The 20,785-nt window shown below is 59.3% G+C and overlaps 1 protein-coding gene across 7 annotated transcripts in view; it reads left to right on the forward strand.

Annotated features, from left to right (window-relative positions):
- The window catches only part of ARHGEF10L (Rho guanine nucleotide exchange factor 10 like), a 109,967-nt gene that overhangs the window by 63,380 nt on the left and 25,802 nt on the right, over positions 1-20,785 (forward strand). For all 7 annotated transcript variants that reach the window (XM_040645851.1, XM_040645852.1, XM_040645853.1 and 4 more), the window contains 4 exons: positions 4,519-4,605; positions 6,641-6,861; positions 7,230-7,384; positions 14,848-14,996. In XM_040645851.1, coding sequence (XP_040501785.1) covers positions 4,519-4,605; positions 6,641-6,861; positions 7,230-7,384; positions 14,848-14,996 — 612 coding nt within the window. The remainder of the gene's footprint in view (positions 1-4,518; positions 4,606-6,640; positions 6,862-7,229; positions 7,385-14,847; positions 14,997-20,785) is intronic.

Genomic DNA, 20,785 nt, shown 5'->3' on the forward strand with positions numbered 1-20,785 from the left:
GAGGTACGGGGGGGGGGGGCTCCATGGTTACGGGCGGAGAGGGCCTCTCGGAGGAGGTGGCGGACCTGAGTGGCAAGAAGGCTCCGATCCCCTGCGGGCCCAGGGGAAGAATATCCCAAACAGAGCAGCACAGAGGTGGGAGCAGTCTGGGAAGCTGCAGCTCGGTGAGCTGGGAGGAGAGGCCAGGGCTCAGGTCCCATGGGGGTGCGCCGGGCCACTCCAGCTTCCCGGGCTGGTCGCGGCTGGGTTTTATTCTCAGGGCAATGACACCCCAAGGATGGCTCCACACAGGGGACCAGAACCTCTGATGTACATTTTGGAAAGATCATCTGGACCTTCTGGCTGAGGTGTGAGCGACTGAACTGTGGCCCCAGAGGGAGCAAGACTGGGGACTGAGAGACCGACACAGTCGTCGGTGCAGGGGTCTCGCCGAGCTGAGGCAGGACTTGGCAGGTGGAGGCAGGGCCAGGCTGGGGCGAGGTGAGCGGGGCCCTCACCTAACCACGATGAGTGCGATTTTACTGTAATACTTACAAAACCAAACCAGCAAATTGTGGCCTTGGTTTGGCTGCTTTTTTGGGGGTAAGTGGTGGGCTGGGATTAGGGTGGGGCAAGGCCGTGCAATGCAGGGTCCGTTTCTGCGTGTGTTTACAGTCTTACTAATTGTTCATCGTGGATTTTTTTGTACTAATGTTTATTGCCAAAAATTGTGTTACAATATTCTTTTGGATGTTGGGGTGTTTTGGCCCCCTCTCCTCCCTCTCGTCCTGGGTCTAGGGGACTGGGGGCGTGGGGACGCATTCGGGGAGTGTGCCGGGGTAGGGCTGGTCCCACTGGTGAGAGTTCAGATGGGGCCGAGGGGGCAGGAGGGCCATACCCAGCTCTTGAGCCTGTGCACCCAGAAGTGGTGTCAGGGGTGGTGGAGTGTTCCCCGTGCCACAGTCTGATGGAGGGGGTGCAGTCAGGTCCCAGCACTGCTCGGTGGCTGGTGGCTGGGGTGGCAGTAACAGCGGTGTGGCGGCAAGCCCTTCCAGGAGGCGTCCACGCCAGGCTCTGTTCTAGGCACTTCACCACCGGTAACTCTGGTCCTCCCTGCTGCCCTCAGACCCTCCGAGGCGGCGCTTGCCCACCCTTACTGAGGAAGGAGGGTCTTCTTGACTCGTTCCTGGCAAGGGAGGCCAGATGCTGTTCGTTTCTGTAGGGCTCCGGAAAGCCGGCCTTTGTAGGCCTTCAGACCTCGTTGATTAAGGGGGAGGCCTGCTGAGTTTTGTGAGCTCCTTCCCATAACGGGGTCGGGGTTCCCATGGGCCTTGGGGCTGGGTGGGGGTGGGGGTGGGGGGGTAGAGTCCTTGGAGTGGGGATTTCTTAGTGTCCCCCTGCCTGTGGCTCACCTGGCCCTAGGATATGGAGAAGGCTGACCCTGGGGTGCCTTCTGTTTCCTCCCGACGGCCTTAGCCCTCTCGAGAATATGGGACTCAGGCCATGGCCTGACAGGTCACTCCTGGGCGGTGAGGTCACAGACAAGCCGCTGCCTCCAGGGACTCCCTGAAAGAAACCCACCCTGCTGGGAAGCCGTCTTCCACCCAGACCTGGGGGACACGCATCTGAGAACCTGCTCCTGTGGAATTCTCCAGGCCTGCCGGCGTATAGGCCCCTGCCTGGCATCTGCCCCGGAACCCCTATGTGAGTGAATCTTCTGGGGCAATGAGCCTGTGGAGCTCCTGAGGGAGATACCAGAGCCTGGTTGTTCCCGTTTGCTGGCCCCCAAGACACCACTTCCGCTGTCCCTGCCCCTGCCGCCTACCCCAGCCTGGGCGCATGTGCCCCATGAGCTCTGCGCGGGCAGCCGGATGAATGCGGGCCTTGGAGTGCCAGGGCCTTGTCCAGTCACTGTGGGAACAGACGTGAGCATGTCGGCCGCCGTCTGGGCCTGCCTCTGGGCCCGCCGCCTCTCCCCAGGCCCTGTCCCAGGGGCCTCGGGCTCTGTGGCTGGCCTAATGGGAGCCGGTGACTAAGTGCGCCCTCCAGGAAAGTCTCGCTGGCTCCAGTCCCCTCCCAGTGTAGATGAGGTCAGTGCTGTTGTACCATCAGCCGGAGCAGGGTGTGTGGCGGGTTTTCTCCCTCAAAGGAGCAGGGATGTGGGGGCCGAAGGAAGAAGCGTTTCTCCTCTCTGTGCTGATGGGTGGCTGGCGCCCGGGCTGGGCCACACCGAAGACTTCCTTGAGAGGACAGCGACGGGGCGCACCCATCCCTGGGCTGGAGCTCCAGCTCCGCACGTGCCAGCCGCGTGACACTGGGAATCCGCTTTAATGCACTGTGTGATTCACGCCAGACCCTGGCTAGCTGGTTGCGTGGCATGCATGCAGAGTTCAAGAGATGTGAGCAAAGATCGGGGGGCATTTTGGCCCCCAGGAAGACACGAGTGTCCGTTCCGAAGGATTTCTGAACTCCTGTCACCCCAGCAGCACCCTTGGCAGCACCCATCCAAGCTGGAGGCTGTGCCTGGACAGGGGGGCAGGAGGGCGAGGGGAGGGCTCCGTGCAGCCTGTCCCCCCGTGAGCTGTGGTTCAGCCTGGGGGCCTGCCTGGGGACAGGGGCTTGGGGACAGGGGAGGGATGCTGCCCGCGCCAAGGTGCTCTACGATTAGCGCCTGGGAGGCCTGGGGGCTGCAGCCCTGACCTGTACAGCGTGCTGGCCGAGCGCCTCTGTCCTGGCCCTCCCTAGCCAGAGCTGCTGGCTGTTTGTGGGGTCCCTGCCTCCTGACTCTGCCCCAGCCCGCCCCTCCTGGCATGGTGTGGCTCAGGAGTCGAGGTGGCACACGTAGAAGGCCAGCACGTCCCACAGGAAGTGCCCAGCCGCGCGCCAAGTGCGTTCCGTCTGCCTCTGCAATCCCCGCCACCATCCTGGCAAGGCGACAGGGTCTCCACGACCATGAGGAACTGATTTGTGGGGTCACCGGCTGGTAGCAGCTGAGTTGGGACTGGAGCCCAGGCTGGCTGCACCCACAGCCTGTCTCCGTCCTCCAGCCCTGAGCCGCTCTCCTCTGCACTGCCCGGGGTACCTTGGTTTGGGAGAGCCGGCTTCCTGGCACAGATGGGACTCCTGGGTCCAAGGAACCGTTTGAGTTTTTGCCATCACTTTGGACCCGGGTTCTGTGGATTCAGCTGACATCTGGGCCCCCTGGAGTTGCCATGGAAACGTCGCAGTTGCCCCTTCCCCGTCTGTGAGAGGACAGGAGCGGCAGCCTGGCAGGAGGGCTGGGCAGCCTTAGCTGTGTGTGGCCCACCGTGAAGCAAAATGGCCAGGAGCAGGGGCCTGAGGGTGCTTGGAGCGGTGGGGGGCAGAGCGAGGGGGGCCTCCTGCTCTGGGCGTCTGGATCTGCCTTCCCAGCTGCGCAGAAGTGGGAGCCAGGAGCGCAGAGGCCTGCAATAGGGCGGCCTGGCCTCTGGGTGGAATTGAACTAGAGTGGGAAGGGCGCTGAGCCGGGAGTTGGAACTCGGAATTCCAGCCCTGACTCTGCTGCCAACTTGCTGTGTGACCTTGAGCCAGTCNNNNCCCCCCCCATGCCCCGAACTTCCAATTTGCCAACTCCTAAATGAGGGGACTGGAGGAGGTGACCTTTCTGGGCTTCCTCACCTTGAGCCAGCCTTTGGACACTGTTAGAACATCTGCACGGGGCTGGGGCCAGCCCCGGCCTTCAGCACCAGCAGGGGGCAGCACCTGCCCAGCAAAGGCCCGTGGTGGTCACCTTCCAGCATGGTCCGTGACAGGGCCAGGCCACCTCCTTGCACTGCTGTCCTGGCCGGAGAGACAGACAGGCGAGGTCTCGCTCAGAGAACAGGCCCCAGAGAACCATCTGGCACGGGGCTTGGGGCAGCAGATGCAGGAGGAGCAGGCAGCCTTGATGACAGCCGGTCCCAGATGGGGCCCCTGGCCCCCAGGGGCAGCCTGCACAAGCCCCCCAGGCCTCTGGTGCGGGGGGGCTGGTCTGCAGAGTGGCTCTGTTGTCGAGGGGAGTGGAACCAGGTGTCCAGCACCCCTTCCTTCCTCCACTGTGCTTCTCTGGAGGGACACAGGGAGATCTAGGAGGGAGGCTGGCGCAGGCCAGGCCCTGTCATCCTCCTGTGGCCTAAGGCAATCATGTGTCCGCCGTGAACCTCATTTCCCTTCTGTAAAATAAGGTGGGGTGGGTGTTAGTGGTTTTCACCAAATCTTATCCAGATGTTGCTTAGTTAGAAAAATTGGTGGCTGGCCCAGAGTATCACTCAGGCGCGTCCTAGCCAGAAGGTTCTAGGAGAGCGTTGGTCAAATGTGAGTGCATAGGAATTGCCTGGAGAGCCTGTGAAACCCGTCGCTTTCTGGTCCCCACCCCCATCAGGGATTCTAATCTGGGACCTGCATGGGGCCCAGAAATCTGCAGGTTGAACACCTCCGCAGATAGTTCAGACAGAGGTCCTGCTGCCGAACGTTCCGACATGTTGATGCTTAGCCCCTTGTGTGCCTTCTGTGTCTCCACAGCTTGGGGCCCTGGTCCACAGTCCTGTCAGCTGCCCCCTGCTGGGCTTCTCAGCGGTCAGCACGTCCCTTCCACAAGGCTACCTCTGGGTAAGTCACTCCCGAGCCGGCCAGGGATTCTGGCCTCAGGACAGAAGCAGGGAGGGCGGCACTGGGAAGGGAGTGGGGGAAAATGCTGCCTGTCTGCCGGCCCCCGTTATGTGCACCTTCACCCAGGAAGTCCTTCCTGGGAACCTCTGTGCCAGGCTCTGTGCTCAGAGTGGGCAGACGCAGCTTCACTGGGGACAACAGAAAACCAGGGGACAAGGAAGTGAGTATGACTTGTGCAAATGGCCACGTTCCATGAAGGAAATGAGTGGAGCTGTGCAGAGTATCTGGGTGACAGGGTCTCTACCCTGGGGGTCAGGAAGCAGGGCTGGTTATTGCCCAGCTCTTGCAGAGATCCCAGCCCACCTTTTTCTCCCTGGGATTCCCGGGCAGAGCCTCTCTCCATTCAAATGGGCACCGTTATGATCCTTGTGATGCAGACTGTGTTCTCCCATAGACTCCCTGAGGTTCCACCTCCCCACCCCTCTGGCCACCTTCCAGCTCCTGCTTATTCCTGCCTCCAGGCACTCAGGCAGGAAAACTCTGGTTCACCCTTCAGAGTCCATCCCAAATATTCTCTCTGAGGGTGATTTGTTCCTCACTGTTTCCCCAGTATCTAGCATGTGGTGTTTCCATCCATCCATCAATCAGAAGATCGATTGATCGAGCCATCTGTCTATCCACTTATCCATATAACATCCATCCATCCATCCATCCATCCATCCATCCATCCATATAATCATCTACCCATCAATCCATCTACTTATCCATAATAATCATCCATCCGTCCGTCCATCCATCCATCCATCCATCCATCCATCCATCCATCCATATAATCATCTATCCATCAATCCATCTACTTATCCATAATAATCATCCATCCATCTGTCCATCCATCCATCCATCCATCCATCCATCCATCCATCCATATAATCATCCATCCATCTGTCCATCCATCCATCCATCCATCCATCCATCCATCCATCCATCCATATAATCATCTACCCATCAATCCATCTACTTATCCATAATAATCATCCATCTGTCCATCCATCCATCCATCCATCCATCCATCCATATAATCATCTATCCATCAATCCATCTACTTATCCATAATAATCATCCATCTGTCCATCCATCCATCCATCCATCCATCCATATAATCATCTACCCATCAATCCATCTACTTATCCATAATAATCATCCGTCTGTCCATCCATCCATCCATCCATCCATCCATATAATCATCTACCCATCAATCCTTCTACTTATCCATAATAATCATCCATCTGTCTGTCCATCCATCCATCCATCCATCCATCCATCCATATAATCATCTACCCATCAATCCATCTACTTATCCATAATAATCATCCATCTGTCCATCCATCCATCCATCCATCCATCCATATAATCATCTATCCATCAATCCATCTACTTATCCATAATAATCATCCATCTGTCCATCCATCCATCCATCCATCCATCCATCCATCCATCCATCCATCCATCCATATAATCATCTACCCATCAATCCTTCTACTTATCCATAATAATCATCCATCCATCTGTCCATCCATCCATCCATCCATCCATCCATATAACCATCCATCCATCTATCTACCCACTCCTCTATCCCTTCCTTCCATTCATCCATTTATCTGTTCATCTATTCAGCAAGTATGTATTGAGTGCTTACCATTGGCTAGACGCGAGGTAGAGCACTGAACAAGACGGAGAAGGACATAGTAGAGGGGCAGATGTATGTTCCCCATTTATTGGTTGAAATTCACTCTAAAGTTGGGGAGATAGAGAGCTGACTGGGCAGCTGGTCTACCTTAGCTTCTTACCTGATTTCCTTTGGGCCCTGAATCTAACTCGTTGCCATGGCAGCTGGGGAAGAGTGACCTTCAGGGACAGTGGGATGTGTGGGGGCAGGAGAGGGGATGCTCATCCCAATGTGTAACCTCAGTATGAGTAGAAGTTTGTCCCAGTCCTGGTGGTTGTGCCTGATGGCCTCTCTGGGTCTCTGCTGCAGGTCGGGGGCGGGCAGGAAGGTGCAGGGGGCCAGGTTGAGATCTTCTCCTTGAACCGGCCCTCGCCCCGCACGGTCAAGTCCTTCCCACTGGCGGCCCCTGTGCTCTGCATGGAGTACATTCCCGAGCCAGAGGAGGGGGAGAGCGGAGACGAGAGCCATGTGGCCACTGACCCCTCGGCTACCGTGCACCCGACCATCTGCCTCGGGCTCCGGGATGGCAGGTGAGGGGCGGGGGGAGGAGGCGCGCGTCGGGGCTTCCTTCCTTTTTGTGGCCGTGAGGCCGGCATCATTGCCCCATTTTGTGGGGGAAACTGAGGGGTAGCAGCCTGCGGTCAGTCAGCTGGAAGGCAGCATGTCCGGGTTCCCTCTTGGGTCTGTGTGGTCCTGAAGACAGCCTTCTTAGCACCTGTATCTGCCCCCTCTCGAGACTCCCACCCAGTTCTCCCTGGGGTGGGGGTGGGGAGGGCACCATCCTCAAAAGACCCTGGGAAAGTCCAGGCTCCTGAGGGGAGGGAGGCATCTCCCCAGGAGGGCCCGTGGGGGCAGTGGGGGTGGGGGGCTCCGTGAGTCACCCAGGTCTCCTCCACAGCATCCTGGTTTACGGCAGTGTGGACACGGGTACCCAGTGCCTGGCGACCTGCAGGAGCCCCGGCCTGCAGCCTGTGCTCTGCCTACGCCACAACCCCTTCCACCTGTTTGCCGGTCTGCAGGATGGGACCCTTGCCGCCTACCCTCGGACCAGTGGTGAGGATGCTGGGCGTGGTGGGGGGCAGCCCTGGGCACTGACTACCAGAGTGGTGGTGGGAAGCAGGCCAAGGAGGCAGCTCAGAAACAAGTCAGGAAACCTGGGGGTAGTTGGGGATCCCTGATCCCCACTGGGGTCCCTACAGGAATGGGGTGCTCACTACCATGCAGGCAGCTCACCCCACTGGCGGGAGACCCTACAAGAGCAGGGACTCTGGGGTCCGGGGTCACTTCACTGCGCTTTCGATGGCTGTGTCCAGGGGTGAGCAGTTGCTTTGCCCCTGGGTCTTCTCATCCGTAAAATGGGCATAATGTCAGTACCCGTGGCTCATGGGTCCCAGAGGGTTAAACAGCCAGCGAAGGCAAAGCCTAGGGCCTAGCAGAGTGAGCGCTTCATGGCGTTAAGCTTTTGAACCTGTGATGTTACTGAGCCACGAGCCACGGATGGCATAGAGTGTGATGTCGGGAGAGCAAGGCTGGCGGTGCACCAGGAACATTCGGGGGCTTAATGTGGGCACATTCTCGGAGTTCTCACCACAACCCACGAGAACTGCGGAAGCTGAGACCGAGGGAGGGGACACGGCCTGTGCACAGCCACACAGAGGGCTGCGGTCCCTGTCCCCTTGTGGCTTGCTCAGCTCCCAGTTCCAAGATGAGTGCTGGGGGAGGGCAGCCACCCCCAGTGCACCCAGAGAGGGCCCTTCCCTCCCCTCCCTCTCCTCCCTCTCCTCCCTCTCCCCCCTCTCCCCCTCCTCTCCCTCCTCTTCCCTCCCTTCCTTCCACCTCCTTCCCCCCCTCCATCCTTCCTTCCCTCCCCCCTCCTCCCCCCTCCCTCTCCTCCCCCTCCCTCCCTTACTCTCCGTCTCCTCCTCTCCCTAGCCCCTCCCTCCCCTTCCCTTCACCCTTCCTCCCTCCCTCCCACGAGCCTCTAATTGCTGCGTCATTGCAGCCTGTTGCAGTGTTATAAACGGATATTTGTACTGAGCTATTTTTTTGCCACTTGGCACTGTGTTGGTATTTTTAATTAGCTTTTGATAAGGCATTTATAGTTTTTAATTAAAGGGGGAAGAGGGAGGGAAAAAAATCCCTCTCACCGACAGACACTGCATGCGTGAAAATGTAAATATGGGCTCCGATTTTTGGAGGTTTAGGTGTGGGCTCCAAAGGGACCCCCCACCCTCTGGCTCCCACTGAATCCTGTGAGCCCTGCCTTGCCCGCTCTAGCCCCCTGGTCCCCACGGTGGGCTGCTCTGCACCCTTTGCCCCTTGGTTCCTGACTTACCAGTTTGGGCGCTGGGGGGGGGGTGAGGGGGTGAGGGGGTGTGTCAGATGGCTGGGTCACCAGAACAAAATGCCACCGACTGATTTTATTTCTTTATTTGTCAGAGGGAGAGGGAGAAAGAGAGAGAGTGCGCACACAAGCAGGGGGAGCAGCAGGCAGAGGGAGAAGCAGACTCCCCACTGAACGGGGAGCCCAACGCAGGACCGGATCCCAGGACCCTGGGATCATGACCTGAGCCGAAGGCAGACGCTTAACTGACTGAGCCACCCAGGTGTCCCACCAACTGAGTTTAAGTAATATGGTTCTATTGTCTCGCGTTCTGGAGGCCGGACGCCCAAGGTCAAGGTGTGGCCAGGGCCGTGAAGGAGGCTCTGCTCTGCGCTCCAGGCCTCTGTTCCAGCTTCTCGTGCCTCCTTGGCTTGTGGCAGCGGAGCCCGGTCCTCACGTGGCGGTCTCCCTGTGTCCTAGTGGACGAGGGGCCCACCCTACTCCAGCGTGACTCAACTAATTACATCGACAGCAGCCCTCCTTCCACATAAGGTCCTCTTCTGAGGTGCCGGGGATGGGGACTCCAACACATGAATTTTGAGGGGACATAACCCATAATAGGGGCTTGGGGTCTAACCATTGGCTTTCAGCCTGGGGTGGGAGCCTGGTACTTTGTCAGAACTAGAAGGGCCCCTGGGGACCCCTGGACTCCACAGCCTCATTTTCCAGGTGGGAAGGGATTCCCAAAGTCCCATGAGTGAGCCGGGACCCGAACCCAGGTGTCCTCTTTCCAGGGCTAGGACCCTCTCCAGGCGTAAGGGGATTTTGGCTTCTCTGGGCAGAGCTGGAGGTCATCTGGCAGGAAGAGAAGGTTGAGGTGCTCTACCAGCTCTCCGGCCTTGCAGACGTTTGTCTACCCGGTATTTACTGAGCACCTACTGTGTGCCATGGAGACGTGACCCTGCCCTCGCAGTTTATAGTGGGAGACAGAGGTAGTCAAGTGGACAAGCAGGGACCTTATGCTTGTACATTATGCTGAGGGGCCTAAGGGGGGAACAGGGAGGCACGTGAGCGCCTGAGCCCCTGGGCTTGGGGTGGGTTGGTCGGCAAAGATCTCTCAAAGGCACAGGATCCTAAAGCTGAGACCTGAAGCAGCTTAGGCACCAGGCAAGTGAACAGTTAAGGGAATGGTGTTCTTGCAGAGGGAACAGCATGTGCGAGGCCTAGAGGCAGGAGAGGGGTTGGTCTGGTGGGGAGCCCAGAGAGGAGGCCATTGTGCTGGACAGCAGCCAGAGGGGCCGGTGGCAGGAGGCAAGGTCTGGGAGCAGACGGCTGGATGCTGTGGGCCTTGGGTTCGTCTCCGTTGATGGGAAGTAGAGGGAGGTTTTGGAAGTGGCTGACCACTATGCCGTCTGGCTGGTGGACAGGAGAGGAGGCAGGGAGGCTGGCTGGGAGGCTGTCACAGCCAGTGGGGCAGGTGAGTCCGGGGTCACTCTTTCTCTCTGGAGCCCACCCTCTGGGGCTTTGGTTTGGCTTTGCCCCAGGAGGCCTCTGGAGAGGCCTTGCCTCACCCGGCACCCCCCCTTCCTCCTTCTGTGGTATCCTCCGGAGGTGGCCTAGCAGAAAGGGGGGCCTCTCAGGACCTGTCCCACAGTGTGGGGCACCTTTCACTTAGGCTGCCTGTGGCTGGGTCTGGAACCATCATCCTGTCGCATGACCTAGCTGTGCGGCCCGCTCCAGACTCACTGAGGCCTCAGATACTACTCCCCCACCTACACCCCAGGCCAGCCCCGGAGCTCCTGGGCCACCCTCCCTGGGCCTGTGCTGGTGGAACCCCTCTGGTGCTCGGGTGGCCTGGGGAGTCTGGGAACTGTGAGTTTTCCACTTGAGGACACCTGGGTTCGGGTCCTGGCTCACCCATGGGATTGTGGGAAGTCCCTTCCCCCCTGGAAAATGAGGGTATGGAGTCCAGGGGTCCCCAGGAGCCCTTCTGGTTCTGACAAAGTACCAGGCTCCCACCTTGGGCTGAAAGCCAATAGTTAGACCCCAAGCCCCCTATTATGGATTATGTCCCCTCAAAATTCATGTGTTGGAGTCTTCATCCCTGGGACCTCAGAACATGACCTTATTTGGAAATAGGGTTGTTGGGGATGTACTTAGTTAAGATGAGGTCACAGTAGAGTAGGGTGGGCCCCTAATCCAGTCGGTGGATGTCTTTATAGAAAGGGGAAATTTGGACACGAACCCTTACACGGGCTTGGAGCCAATACTGGATGAAGTATAGTCAGTGTTTGTAGGCAGAAGTTTACTGTCCTGCCTGGGTTTGGCTGAGACCAAGACCCAGTAAAAATGGCATTCCTGGCCCACGCTTTGGCTCGTGGCAGAAGGGAAGGACCAGAAGTATTAAGATGTGCAGAGCCAACCTGGGAGCTTGCCCAAGTCCCGGGGAACTGCTGTGGAACCAGCAGCTGAGAGGTGACCGGACTCCCAGGCCACTAGGCCACCCGGAGTCCCATCACATCAGAGCTGGAGGGGCCTCAGAGTCCAGGGCCAAGAGCCTGTGTGGCCACGGCGGTCAGCCTGGTGGCCCTGGGAGCCTCTGTTTACCTGCATTCCTTCATTCATTCACTGAGTTCAGCCATTCACTAAGCGAGTATGTGCTCAGTGCCCCTGAGGGGGGAGCACTGAGCAGGACACCGGGACCCCAAGATGAGCCGGGCGGCTGCCTGTCCGGTCATGGGCTTGAGCAGACCTCCTGGGACCCTCCGCCGCCCCCTCTCTCAGCTGACATGGGAGCGTGGCCAGGCCACGATGGGGGCAGGGGAACGTCCCTGGTTAGGTGCTGGTGACGAGGGCCAGGGTCACCCCCTCGAGGAGGCTGATGATGGAATGTGCAGGGGGACGGACTGAGGAGCCAGGCTGCCGGGCTGGAGTCCCAGCTGCGAGAGATCCGGCCTGTTGCTCCGGCTCTCCTTGCCTGTTTCCTCACCTGTGAAGCAGGCCTGACGACAGCCCCACCTCACAGGGTGACCGGATGTGATGAGGCACACAGGGGCCCAGATGGAGCCTGGGAGGGAGAGAGACTCAGCGCCATTGTCATTCCCGTCGTTATGACCGGGCTTGGGCTGCGCTTTGGGACTGTCTCGGCTTCGAGGACTTTCACTCTGTGCCCTGCCTCCTGGTTCCTGCTGGGTGTCATCCCCAAGGGCCACGGCTGGGGCTGGAGGGGCTCCTGCCTCCCGAAGGTGCCTTTGCTGAGCGCGATGGGGTCTTCATCTCCCTTTGTCTGGCATGAGAGCCGGTGCTGGGCTCAGACGGATTTAGTGTCACCCAGGGCGGGTGTGCGTGTGTGAGTGTGCATGCGTGTGCCCGGACGTGTGCGTGCTTACCCAGAGCCACTGAAGGGCAAGGTGGGGCGTGGGTCAGCCCCGCCCAGAGCTCACAGTGATTATGTTGAAAATCCTAGGGCTGTGGCTCATGAGGGCTGGGAGGAACCTTGAGTTCCGGCCCCTCATGGTGCACTTGGGGAACCCGAGCCTCAGAAAGGGGAAGCCTGTTGGAGCTTTGTCCTCTAATCGGGGACACCTGATATATTTTTTGATATAAAAATATCACTAGTATTAAATTTTACCAGTTTGTCATTCTGTCCTGGAGTCAGGACTTTTTGGGGGGATGTCTGGAGACGCCAGCAGGGGGAGGAGCGGTGGTCAGCGCACATGTGACCCTCAGGGGTGTCAGACCCTAGCCCCGACCCCTGACAGCTGTGACCATGCCCTGTGTCGGAAAAGTACAGGGGAGACAGTACAAGGGCTCTGGTGGTCAAAACTGCTATGCCCATGGGGCAGAGCCCCCACGTCCCTGTTTTCGGGTGTGGTCCCAGCATCCCCAGCTGCTTCCTCGCTGGGAGACTGGGAGAGGTCACAGCCCCACCTGAGCCATCGCTCTTGGCGCCCGCTTGGGCCACACACGCACTACTCACTTCTGGCCACTGGGGGGCGTCCGAAGCCTTGCATTTTATGGCTCTGGTGTCCTGGTGGGGGTCAATGTCCCCCGTGGAGGCCTGGCTGCCATGTGGTCAGTCACCATCCTGGTCTCAGAGCCCTTTGGAAACTCCGGGAAGCTGAGAGGACAGCAGGGGCTGGGGAAGGAGGTGGGGGCCAGTCAGCACGGTTCAAATCCTGCTCGGCCTGTCACCCCTTGGGTGGCTTTGTGCAACCTCACTCCCCGGGTCTCCGTTGTCACATCAGTCAGGTGGAGTCAACACCTGCTCCCGCAGACGCTGCATTGTGGCAAATGACACCAAACAGGAGCTAACGGGCACCGGATACTTTCTGGCCCTGTCACCTGGTTATTTAAACTCTGCGTCTGTTTTCTCAGCGTAAAACAGGGATAAGAATAGAATCTTCCACATAGACTTGCCAGGAGTTAAGGAAGTAATTCAGGAAAAGAGAGCCTGGTGTGCCAGCGTTCAGCGCTAGCGACGGCTGCCAGCGGCCCTTACTGCGTGCCGACCCCGTGCTCAGCGCTCCCCCGTTTCCCTGGTCCCCGCAGCATGGGCGCGCCCATTGGACAGATGAGCCTCAGAGAGGTGAAGCCGCCGGTCTGAGGTCTGGCAGACGTTTATTCTGGCCCAGCCTGCTTCCCGGGTGTTCATGGTCACAGGCCGGGAAGACCCTATTCCCCGGCTCCTAGCTGAGCTGAGAGTCTGCCCAGAGTCAGTAGGACGGAAGGGCGAGGGAGACCCTGTTTCACAGGTGGGGAGGGTAGAAGAGGGAAAGCTGGTGGGCTGGGGGGGTGGTAGGGGTCTGGTCTGTCCTCTGAGGGCTCCTCCCGAAACACCCCAAGCCGCGGCTTCCGTCACTATCCTGCTCTGCAGCCAGTGGCGCCCCGCCGTGCCCCCTAGCACCTGGCTCACAGGGACCGTCTGTGAATAAGGTTCCCTCGGACTCCTTCCAGGGGCCTAGTGGGGAGCGTGTGAGGGTGGCCAGGCACTGACAAGCCAGCAGCAGGCTCTGTCCCCCTCCTAGGCCCCAGCCACTGCTGCCTGTCTCCAGAGTGTGCCCCACGTTCCCTCTCAACCCCCTTCTCACCCGGCACGTGGGCAAGACAGGGTGACACTGGGGTTCTGTGTGACGTCGGGTGTGACCTGGGAGAAACACCACCCTCCATGGGCACTGCTCATATGCCAGGGAACATTCTGGGCACGTTCTTGGGTGAGCTGAACATCCCAGGGTGGGCAGGGGAGAATTTTGCTCAGAGCCAGGCCAGGTCCCTTGGTGTGTTCTGTCCTCAGGGGCAGTAGACTGGGCAACTGGTTGCCTCTCAGACGTCCTCTTCTGTCCCTGGAGGTGGCAGTGTCTCTGGTGGAGGAAGGTCATCAAAGATCTTGGTCAAGGTGGCAGAGTGCCCCGGAGGCGGCAAGATCTCTGAGCTGGCGAGAGTCAGCCAGAAACATATAGTAAAAATCCTCAGAGACAGTCTGGGTGGTTTCCCCATTTTACAGATGGGGAGACTGAGGCCTTGAGAGAGGGGAGACATATGCTTAAAGTCCTAATTGAGTTTCTAGCAGAACCGGGCCCCGCTCAGGGCACTTCCCACCACGTTGAGCTGCCTGCTTGGCAGGGCTGTGCAGATGCCGCTTCTTCTGGGAAGCCTCTCTGGATTGCTCCTGGGGCAGAGTTTTCAGCACTTCTCGAGGCCCCCTGTGCTCAGCTGCTCATCTGTGCTTGGTACCTGGTGTGGGGACCGCTGAGTAACCCCATAGTCTCTCCGGCCAGCAGGGTTTTCTTGGAGGGCAACGTCTGTACCAGGCTCATTCCTGCCTTCCCAGTACCCAGCACCTGGCCTGGCCTCGGGTTGGTGCTTACTAAGTGTGTGTGGGATGAACAAACGGGAAGGGGGCAGGGAATCCACGCGGGAAAGAGATAGGGGGACAGAAGATGGAAGGAGTGTGAATTGGGAGGTACAGCCCCCAGGGGTGTGAGGCATCATGGAGGCAGATAGGAACAGCCCTGTCCCTTTGGAGGAGGGAGAGAGGCCATAGAGAGGGGCTAGTAGGTGTTGTGGGGCCTGGCTGGGCCCACTGCTGAGGACTCCTGATGATTCCCAAGGGACGAGGAGCCCTGGGCTCCTGACCTGTGTGCCATTCCCTCCCCCATCCCCCTCCTGACCTGCTTCTTTCCTCTCCCTGCAGGAGGTGTCCCCTGGGACCTGGAGAGCCCTCCCGTGTGCCTGACTGTGGGGCCAGGACCCATCCGCACCCTGCTGAGCCTGGAGGACGCTGTGTGGGCCAGCTGTGGGCCTCGGGTCACTGTGGTGGATGCCACCAGCTTGCAGACTCAGGTACTGGCCCTACCTTGTGGGTCAAGGCCGCCGGCCTCCAGGCCATCTGTTGGGCTCCCCCTTGTGGTCCCTTCTCACGCTCTACCTGGCACGGTGCTCAGCCTTTGCTGTGTCTCAGGGATCCGAGAGAGTTTGTCGAGAAGCACAGTGGGCCCCAAATCGCTGCTGGGCCCCTCCCTCTACCCCAGCATGCATCCCTGGGGCTGTCTGGAAGGGAAGGGTCCCGACCATTGGGCTGAGCTGTGACCTGGCCCCTGGGCTGTGTCTTTTGCTGTCTGGGGAGGAGGAATTAGGAGCCCTGCCTCACACCGTACCCAGGACCCGGCTGTGCTAAGGGGAGGCTGGGTAGATGCAGCCATCCTGGAGGATGGGCTCTTTATTTAATTTATTTTTTTAAAGATTTATTTATTTATTTGAGAGCGAGAGAGAGGAGGGAGAGGGAATGAGAGCGGGCAGAAGGAGAGAGGGAAATCTTCAAGCAGACTCACCGCTGAGCATGGAGCCCGACGTGGGGCTCGATCTCACGACTCTGAGATCATGACCTGAGACGAGATCAAGAGGCGGATGCTTAACCAACTGACCCCAGGTGACCCTGGGCTCTTTACACAGTGTGGAGGTGGGGGCTGCTGGGTCCCCCTTGCCCTGCCGCAAGCTGAGCACGGCCTGCACCTTGGCCGCCGGGATGAGGGCCTGGTCCCAGGGCTCCGTCCTGACTCAGCCTGGGCCCGTGCCTGTCACTGACCCACAGCATTGCCCACCGTGTCTTCCCCACCCCGGGGCCAACCCTGGGCCGCAGGCGTGGACTTGGGTGTGGCTCCCCAGAGGTATTTCGGTGATGTTTGCTGTCGTTTGATTTTTTTGGATTGTCAGCTTGGAGTGGGCCTTGGTAATCAGGCCCGAGTAGAGGTCTGGGTGCAGGCTCGGGTGGGAATAGACAGGTGCCCCAGGCGAGCTTCTGTGAGGGGGCGATTGCCCTTTACCCACTGGTTCATCTCTATAAACTGGCTGAAAGTTGGCGACTTAATAGCCAGCCAAGCACACTGAGGGAGTCCTGCCGTTGTAAGATCACAGGTGTTAGGGACTGGATCAGGAGGGGAAACTGAGGCCCAGGGAGCTGTGGGCATGCCCTGGGACCCTGGCTTGAGTCTCAGAGTCACGGTGCTCACTTCCCTGTTTTTCTTGGAGCCCGACAAGTGGTCTCTGGAGCTGTGTGCACCCGGCTCTGTGTCCCAACGCTGCCACTCACCTGCTGGCACCCTGTTCGGGCCCCAGTTGTGAACCCTAGTTCCCCACTCGGGAAAGGGGGCTCAGTGTCCCTTCCCGGGGGTCCTCTCACTCACCAAGATAAGGCTTGGGAGCCGCAGTCCTGGTCAGTGCCAACCCGGTGCTGGGGAGGGAGGAGGAGGGATTCCATCCCAGCCCGTCAGCCGGGGGTGGGAGCGGTGCTCTGGGCAGAACCAGAGGGTTGAGGCTTTGAGTTCTCATCATCCTTTAGAGGAGAAGGGTGTTGGGGGCTGATGGTGACTCCTGGGCCCTGCTCTGGAGCTGCTCGGGCAGCAGCCTCCTCGAGTGCTGGGAACATCGTGTGTTGGGGCCCAATGACGTCAATGGTGCTGCTGGGCTGGGCCAGGTGCGGGGACCGGGGAGGGGCCAGGGAGGCCTCAACAGGAAGGAGGCTGCTGCCTCCTGCTCTGGTCTTCTTTTTCCTGAGGGGAAGCCAGAGTGGGGAGGGGAGCCCCGAGCAGCTGTAGCCACAGACTCCTTTCCCAGCCCCTGGTTTGCTTTGAGGGGCTTGCCTGCCACACCCCCCCCCCCCACCTGTCCCAAGGGCCTCTCACCTCCTCCACCTTCTGAGAGGAAGGAGAGCAGGGATAGCTGGTTCCCCTGGGGTCTTCAGGGTCCCTGAAGCTCCTGGGTCTCAAGCCACTTGGCAGAAGAAAGGACGAGGCCCGGCCCATCTGACTCTTTGGCCTTCCCCCTGCAGCCCCTCCCCCAGTGCCACTGCATTGTCCTTACAACAGGCCCAGGAGCCCTGTCGGCTTTCTCCTGCTAGCAACCTGTGCGGGGTCTGACTCGTGTGGAGGAGAGCCGTGGTGGGGGGCGCTCTGCCAGCAGCTGAGCACTGGGGCCCAGTTGAGGGCAGCCGGGGAAGTGGGGAGGGGTCCCAGTCCTGCACATGGCAGCCTCCAGTCTGATGGGAGGAGTGGAAGACACGGCCCTGACCTTGGGGGACTCTAATCTGAAGGGGGAGACACAGCCTGCCCTTGAGGATCTCCGGTCTGATGGGGGAGACCCAGCAATGCCTTTGGGGGGGCTTCCAATCTGATGGGAGAGACCCAGGCCTGCCCTTGGGAGGCCTCCAGTCAAATGGGGGAGACAGACCCCTATCCCTGGGGGCTCTGCAGTCTGATGGAGAGACACCACCTCTATTTTCCATGTGGGAAGAGTGAGCCCAGAGACATAAAGAAGCCAAGAGCAGAGAGAGGATAAGAAGGGAAGGAGCAGGCCCTCTGAGTGCCCTGTTAGCCAAAGGACGCTCTCAGCATTGCCATCAGGGACAATGGAGGCAGAGGGAGGAGGCCGCTGGGGACACTGGGAGGTGGCAGGCTGTGAACTAACAGGTGTCTCTAAAGACTCTTCCAAGGAAGGGTCCAGAGGACCTGGACACCATGTGGGAGTCAGGGGCTGATGGTTGCTGGGGAGGAGGTGGGGGCCGTGGGGCCTGAGCCCAGGTGAAAGCTGGGCCCCCCTGTGTCCCGCCCCCCCACCCAGGGCCCTGAGACTTTTGGGGGGGATTGGGAGGCGTCCCCCAGGGCAGTGGCCCCCATCTCTGTCCTGACCATGTCCCGCCTTGGGTTCCCTGGGCGCCCACTCCCTTGGAGGTGTGTGGCTGGCCGACTGACTGCTTCAGATGGCCCTGGCTCTGTCCTGCCAAGCTGTGCGCCCTGAGGGCCTCAGTGGCTTCATCTGGAGAATGCGATGCTGATAGGACTCTGTAGAGGGTTGAATGAGAACACTCAGGTGTGGAAGGGCTGTTTCACGCAGGGCCCAGCACACAGCATGTGCTCCATGAACATTGGTTATCATTGTGATTATTGGCCTTACTTTAAGTCCTTGTTGCCATATATAGGGCATATTTGGAGATTCAAGCTCCCTTCGAGTTGTTGCTGGTGGGTGTGGGGTGTGGGTCCGCATCGCGGGGGTGCCATCCTGGCTTTGCCGGCAGCTGTCCCGGGCGGCGTGAGACAGATGGACGAAGGACAGGACAGGCATGAGGCCGGGCCCTGGCTATCTTTCACCCGATTTTGCCGCTCGCCAGCCGCAGTGCAGTCCTGCCTGGGGCCCCGAAGCTCAGCTCTGGCTCGACCGTCCCTGGGGCCGAGCAGCCACCAGGCTCCAGCTCGAGGCTGCGATGATTTAAGATTAGTTCTGGACCAGCTGCTCTCAAGGAGGGATCAATATGGCCTTTTACCTGCTTTGCACTCCACAGAGGGCGTCAGGAGGGCGTTGGGTGCGGGGAGGCGGGCCGGAGGAAGGGGTGTTGGGTCGGAGGGAGCACGCGCCCCGTGTGCAGCTGAGGAAATTGAAAAGTTTGTGTGCTGCACGGTACGGGCGGCTCACCTTCAGTGTACACAGCCCTTCGGCGCGGTAACGAGGTGATTGCCATGCATATTTGATGAAACTGCACTCCGCTGCTGCTTGGAATAGAGAGGAAGCGCCGGGGCTCTGGAAACAGCATGGTCTGGCTGCAGCCTAATGATGCTGGCTGTGCGGCCCGGCTCGTGGTCTGCCAGGCCTGGGGGAGCAGGCTGGAGAGCCGGCTGCCGTCCCAGGGCTTGGCACGCATCTCTGAAGAATGCTCCATTTCAGAGGAAGGGCATTGCTTATTAGCAGCGACATCCATCCTCCCCCAGGCTGGAGAAAACCCTCGGCAGGGATTTGAGATGCTTAGAATGAACTGCTCAGTGCTCTGAGCTGGGAAGCCCGGGAGTGTGCCGGTGGCTGAAGGTGTGTCTAGCGGGGCTCTGGCCCAAATGTGGAGACATAGGGAGTTAATCTAGGGATTGTGTTAACTCCAAGGAGTTTTCCCTGATTTCTGCCTCCCCCAGGAAAATAATACTAACCAACATCTATGGATCCGGTATGGGTTTTAAGTACTTTGCAGGAATTAACGTGTTTAATCCTCAAATCAGCCTATGAGATGAGTATTATTAGTAGTCCCACTTTATGGATGAGCAAACAGAGGTACAGAGAGGTTAAGTGATTTGTCCAAGGTCACACAGCTAGAAGGAGGCAGAGCTAGGATCTGAACACGTCTGTCTGACTCCTGAGTCTTCTCTTAATCTCCGTGTCGGCTGCCTGGGTAGGTGGAAGGCTGTGTCCTTTGGGCTGCATTTGTCCCCCGCAGTTTCTGTCCTGTTATATGTCACTCTTGGGAACTCTGATTTGTTTATGCTCGTGCTTTCTCCACCAACACGTCTTCCGGGCCAACGATTGCTGCCTGTTCATTTTCCTTTCCCCAGTGTCCACCTTCCATAGCAGTGCTCTGAGTCAGTAGTCATGGTGGATGGACAGATGGGGGCCCTGATCCCCAGGCCCTCTGTGTGGGGTGCTGGAGGGCTGGACACGAGTAAGACCTGGTCTCAGCTCCTCAGGAGCTCGGAGTCCAGTGTGGGGAGCAGACCTGGGATGCTCGGTGTCAGCCCAGGGTGAGGAGACTGCGAGGGGGCAAGACCAGGCCCAGTGGGGAACCCAGAGGAGGCACGAGGGGTGCCAGATCCAGTCGGAGGAGGCACAGGAGCTGGCGAGGTTCCTGAGGGTCGGGGCCCCTGAGCTGGGCTGGGCAGGTAGCCCTGCGAAGTGCAGACACGGTTTCGAGGGCTCCCTGGGGACAGGCCTCTGACTGCACCCCTGCCCCCACCAGCTGTCTCCATTTAGGTCCACTTGGCCCCGGCGGCCGCCCCTGACCTTGCTGAGTCTGCCCCCTGTGGCGCCAGCGCCCACCGTGTGTCTCTGGGTTTGACGCTTGCCCACCAGCTGCTTGTTCGGCTCCTTGATCCCAGCGGAGCTGCCGCGAGACCTGTTAAATAATAATGTAGCTCGCCAGGGCCTGTGTCAACACCGCGTCCTCGTGTTCATTACCTAGATCGGCACCTTCAAGGTCTAATCCAGTCGTACGGAGTTCATTTTAACCGATCGCTGGAGGGGAAGCCGGCTGTGGGATGATTGTTGCATCTTAATTAAAGAATAAACTTCTTGGGGACAGGTCGCCTGGAAAGTGCCGGAACGCAGGGCAGGTTTTGTCAGTGTTTGGGCACGGGGCCTGGCTCCTGTCCTGCTGGGCTGTTGTGGGGGTTAATTGGGGCAACCTCCCTCTCATGAGACCCCAGCCCCCCGCCGATCGAGAAGTCTGTCTGGACCACCTCCCCTCCTCCACAAGCACTGGGTCACCTCCCTGTGACCCGCCCCAGCAGCGCCATGCTTCTTCACAGCACTGGCCACAGCTGCATGTTGGTGTTTTGGGGACAATTACCGGATTAACCAAACCGAGGCTGTGTAGGGCAGGACCACGCCTGGTTGGCTCCCATCGCATCCCGGGGGCTGGGAGCAGGCTGGCGAGTAGCAGGTGCTCCGTGCGGGGCTGTGAGGGGCGTTTCCCTTAAGGGAATGGGCTCTGGCTGTGGTGGGCCCACTAAGCAAGGATTTGGGGGGGGGGGGTGCTGTTAACCTGCTGCCCAGCTCAGTGCTGAGCACGTGAAGGGCGCTTCCCAGAGCGCGTGCTGTCAGTA

This window comes from Ursus maritimus, unplaced genomic scaffold (assembly GCF_017311325.1).
Source record: "Ursus maritimus isolate PB19 unplaced genomic scaffold, ASM1731132v1 scaffold_32, whole genome shotgun sequence".
Taxonomy (NCBI): Eukaryota; Metazoa; Chordata; class Mammalia; order Carnivora; family Ursidae; genus Ursus; species Ursus maritimus.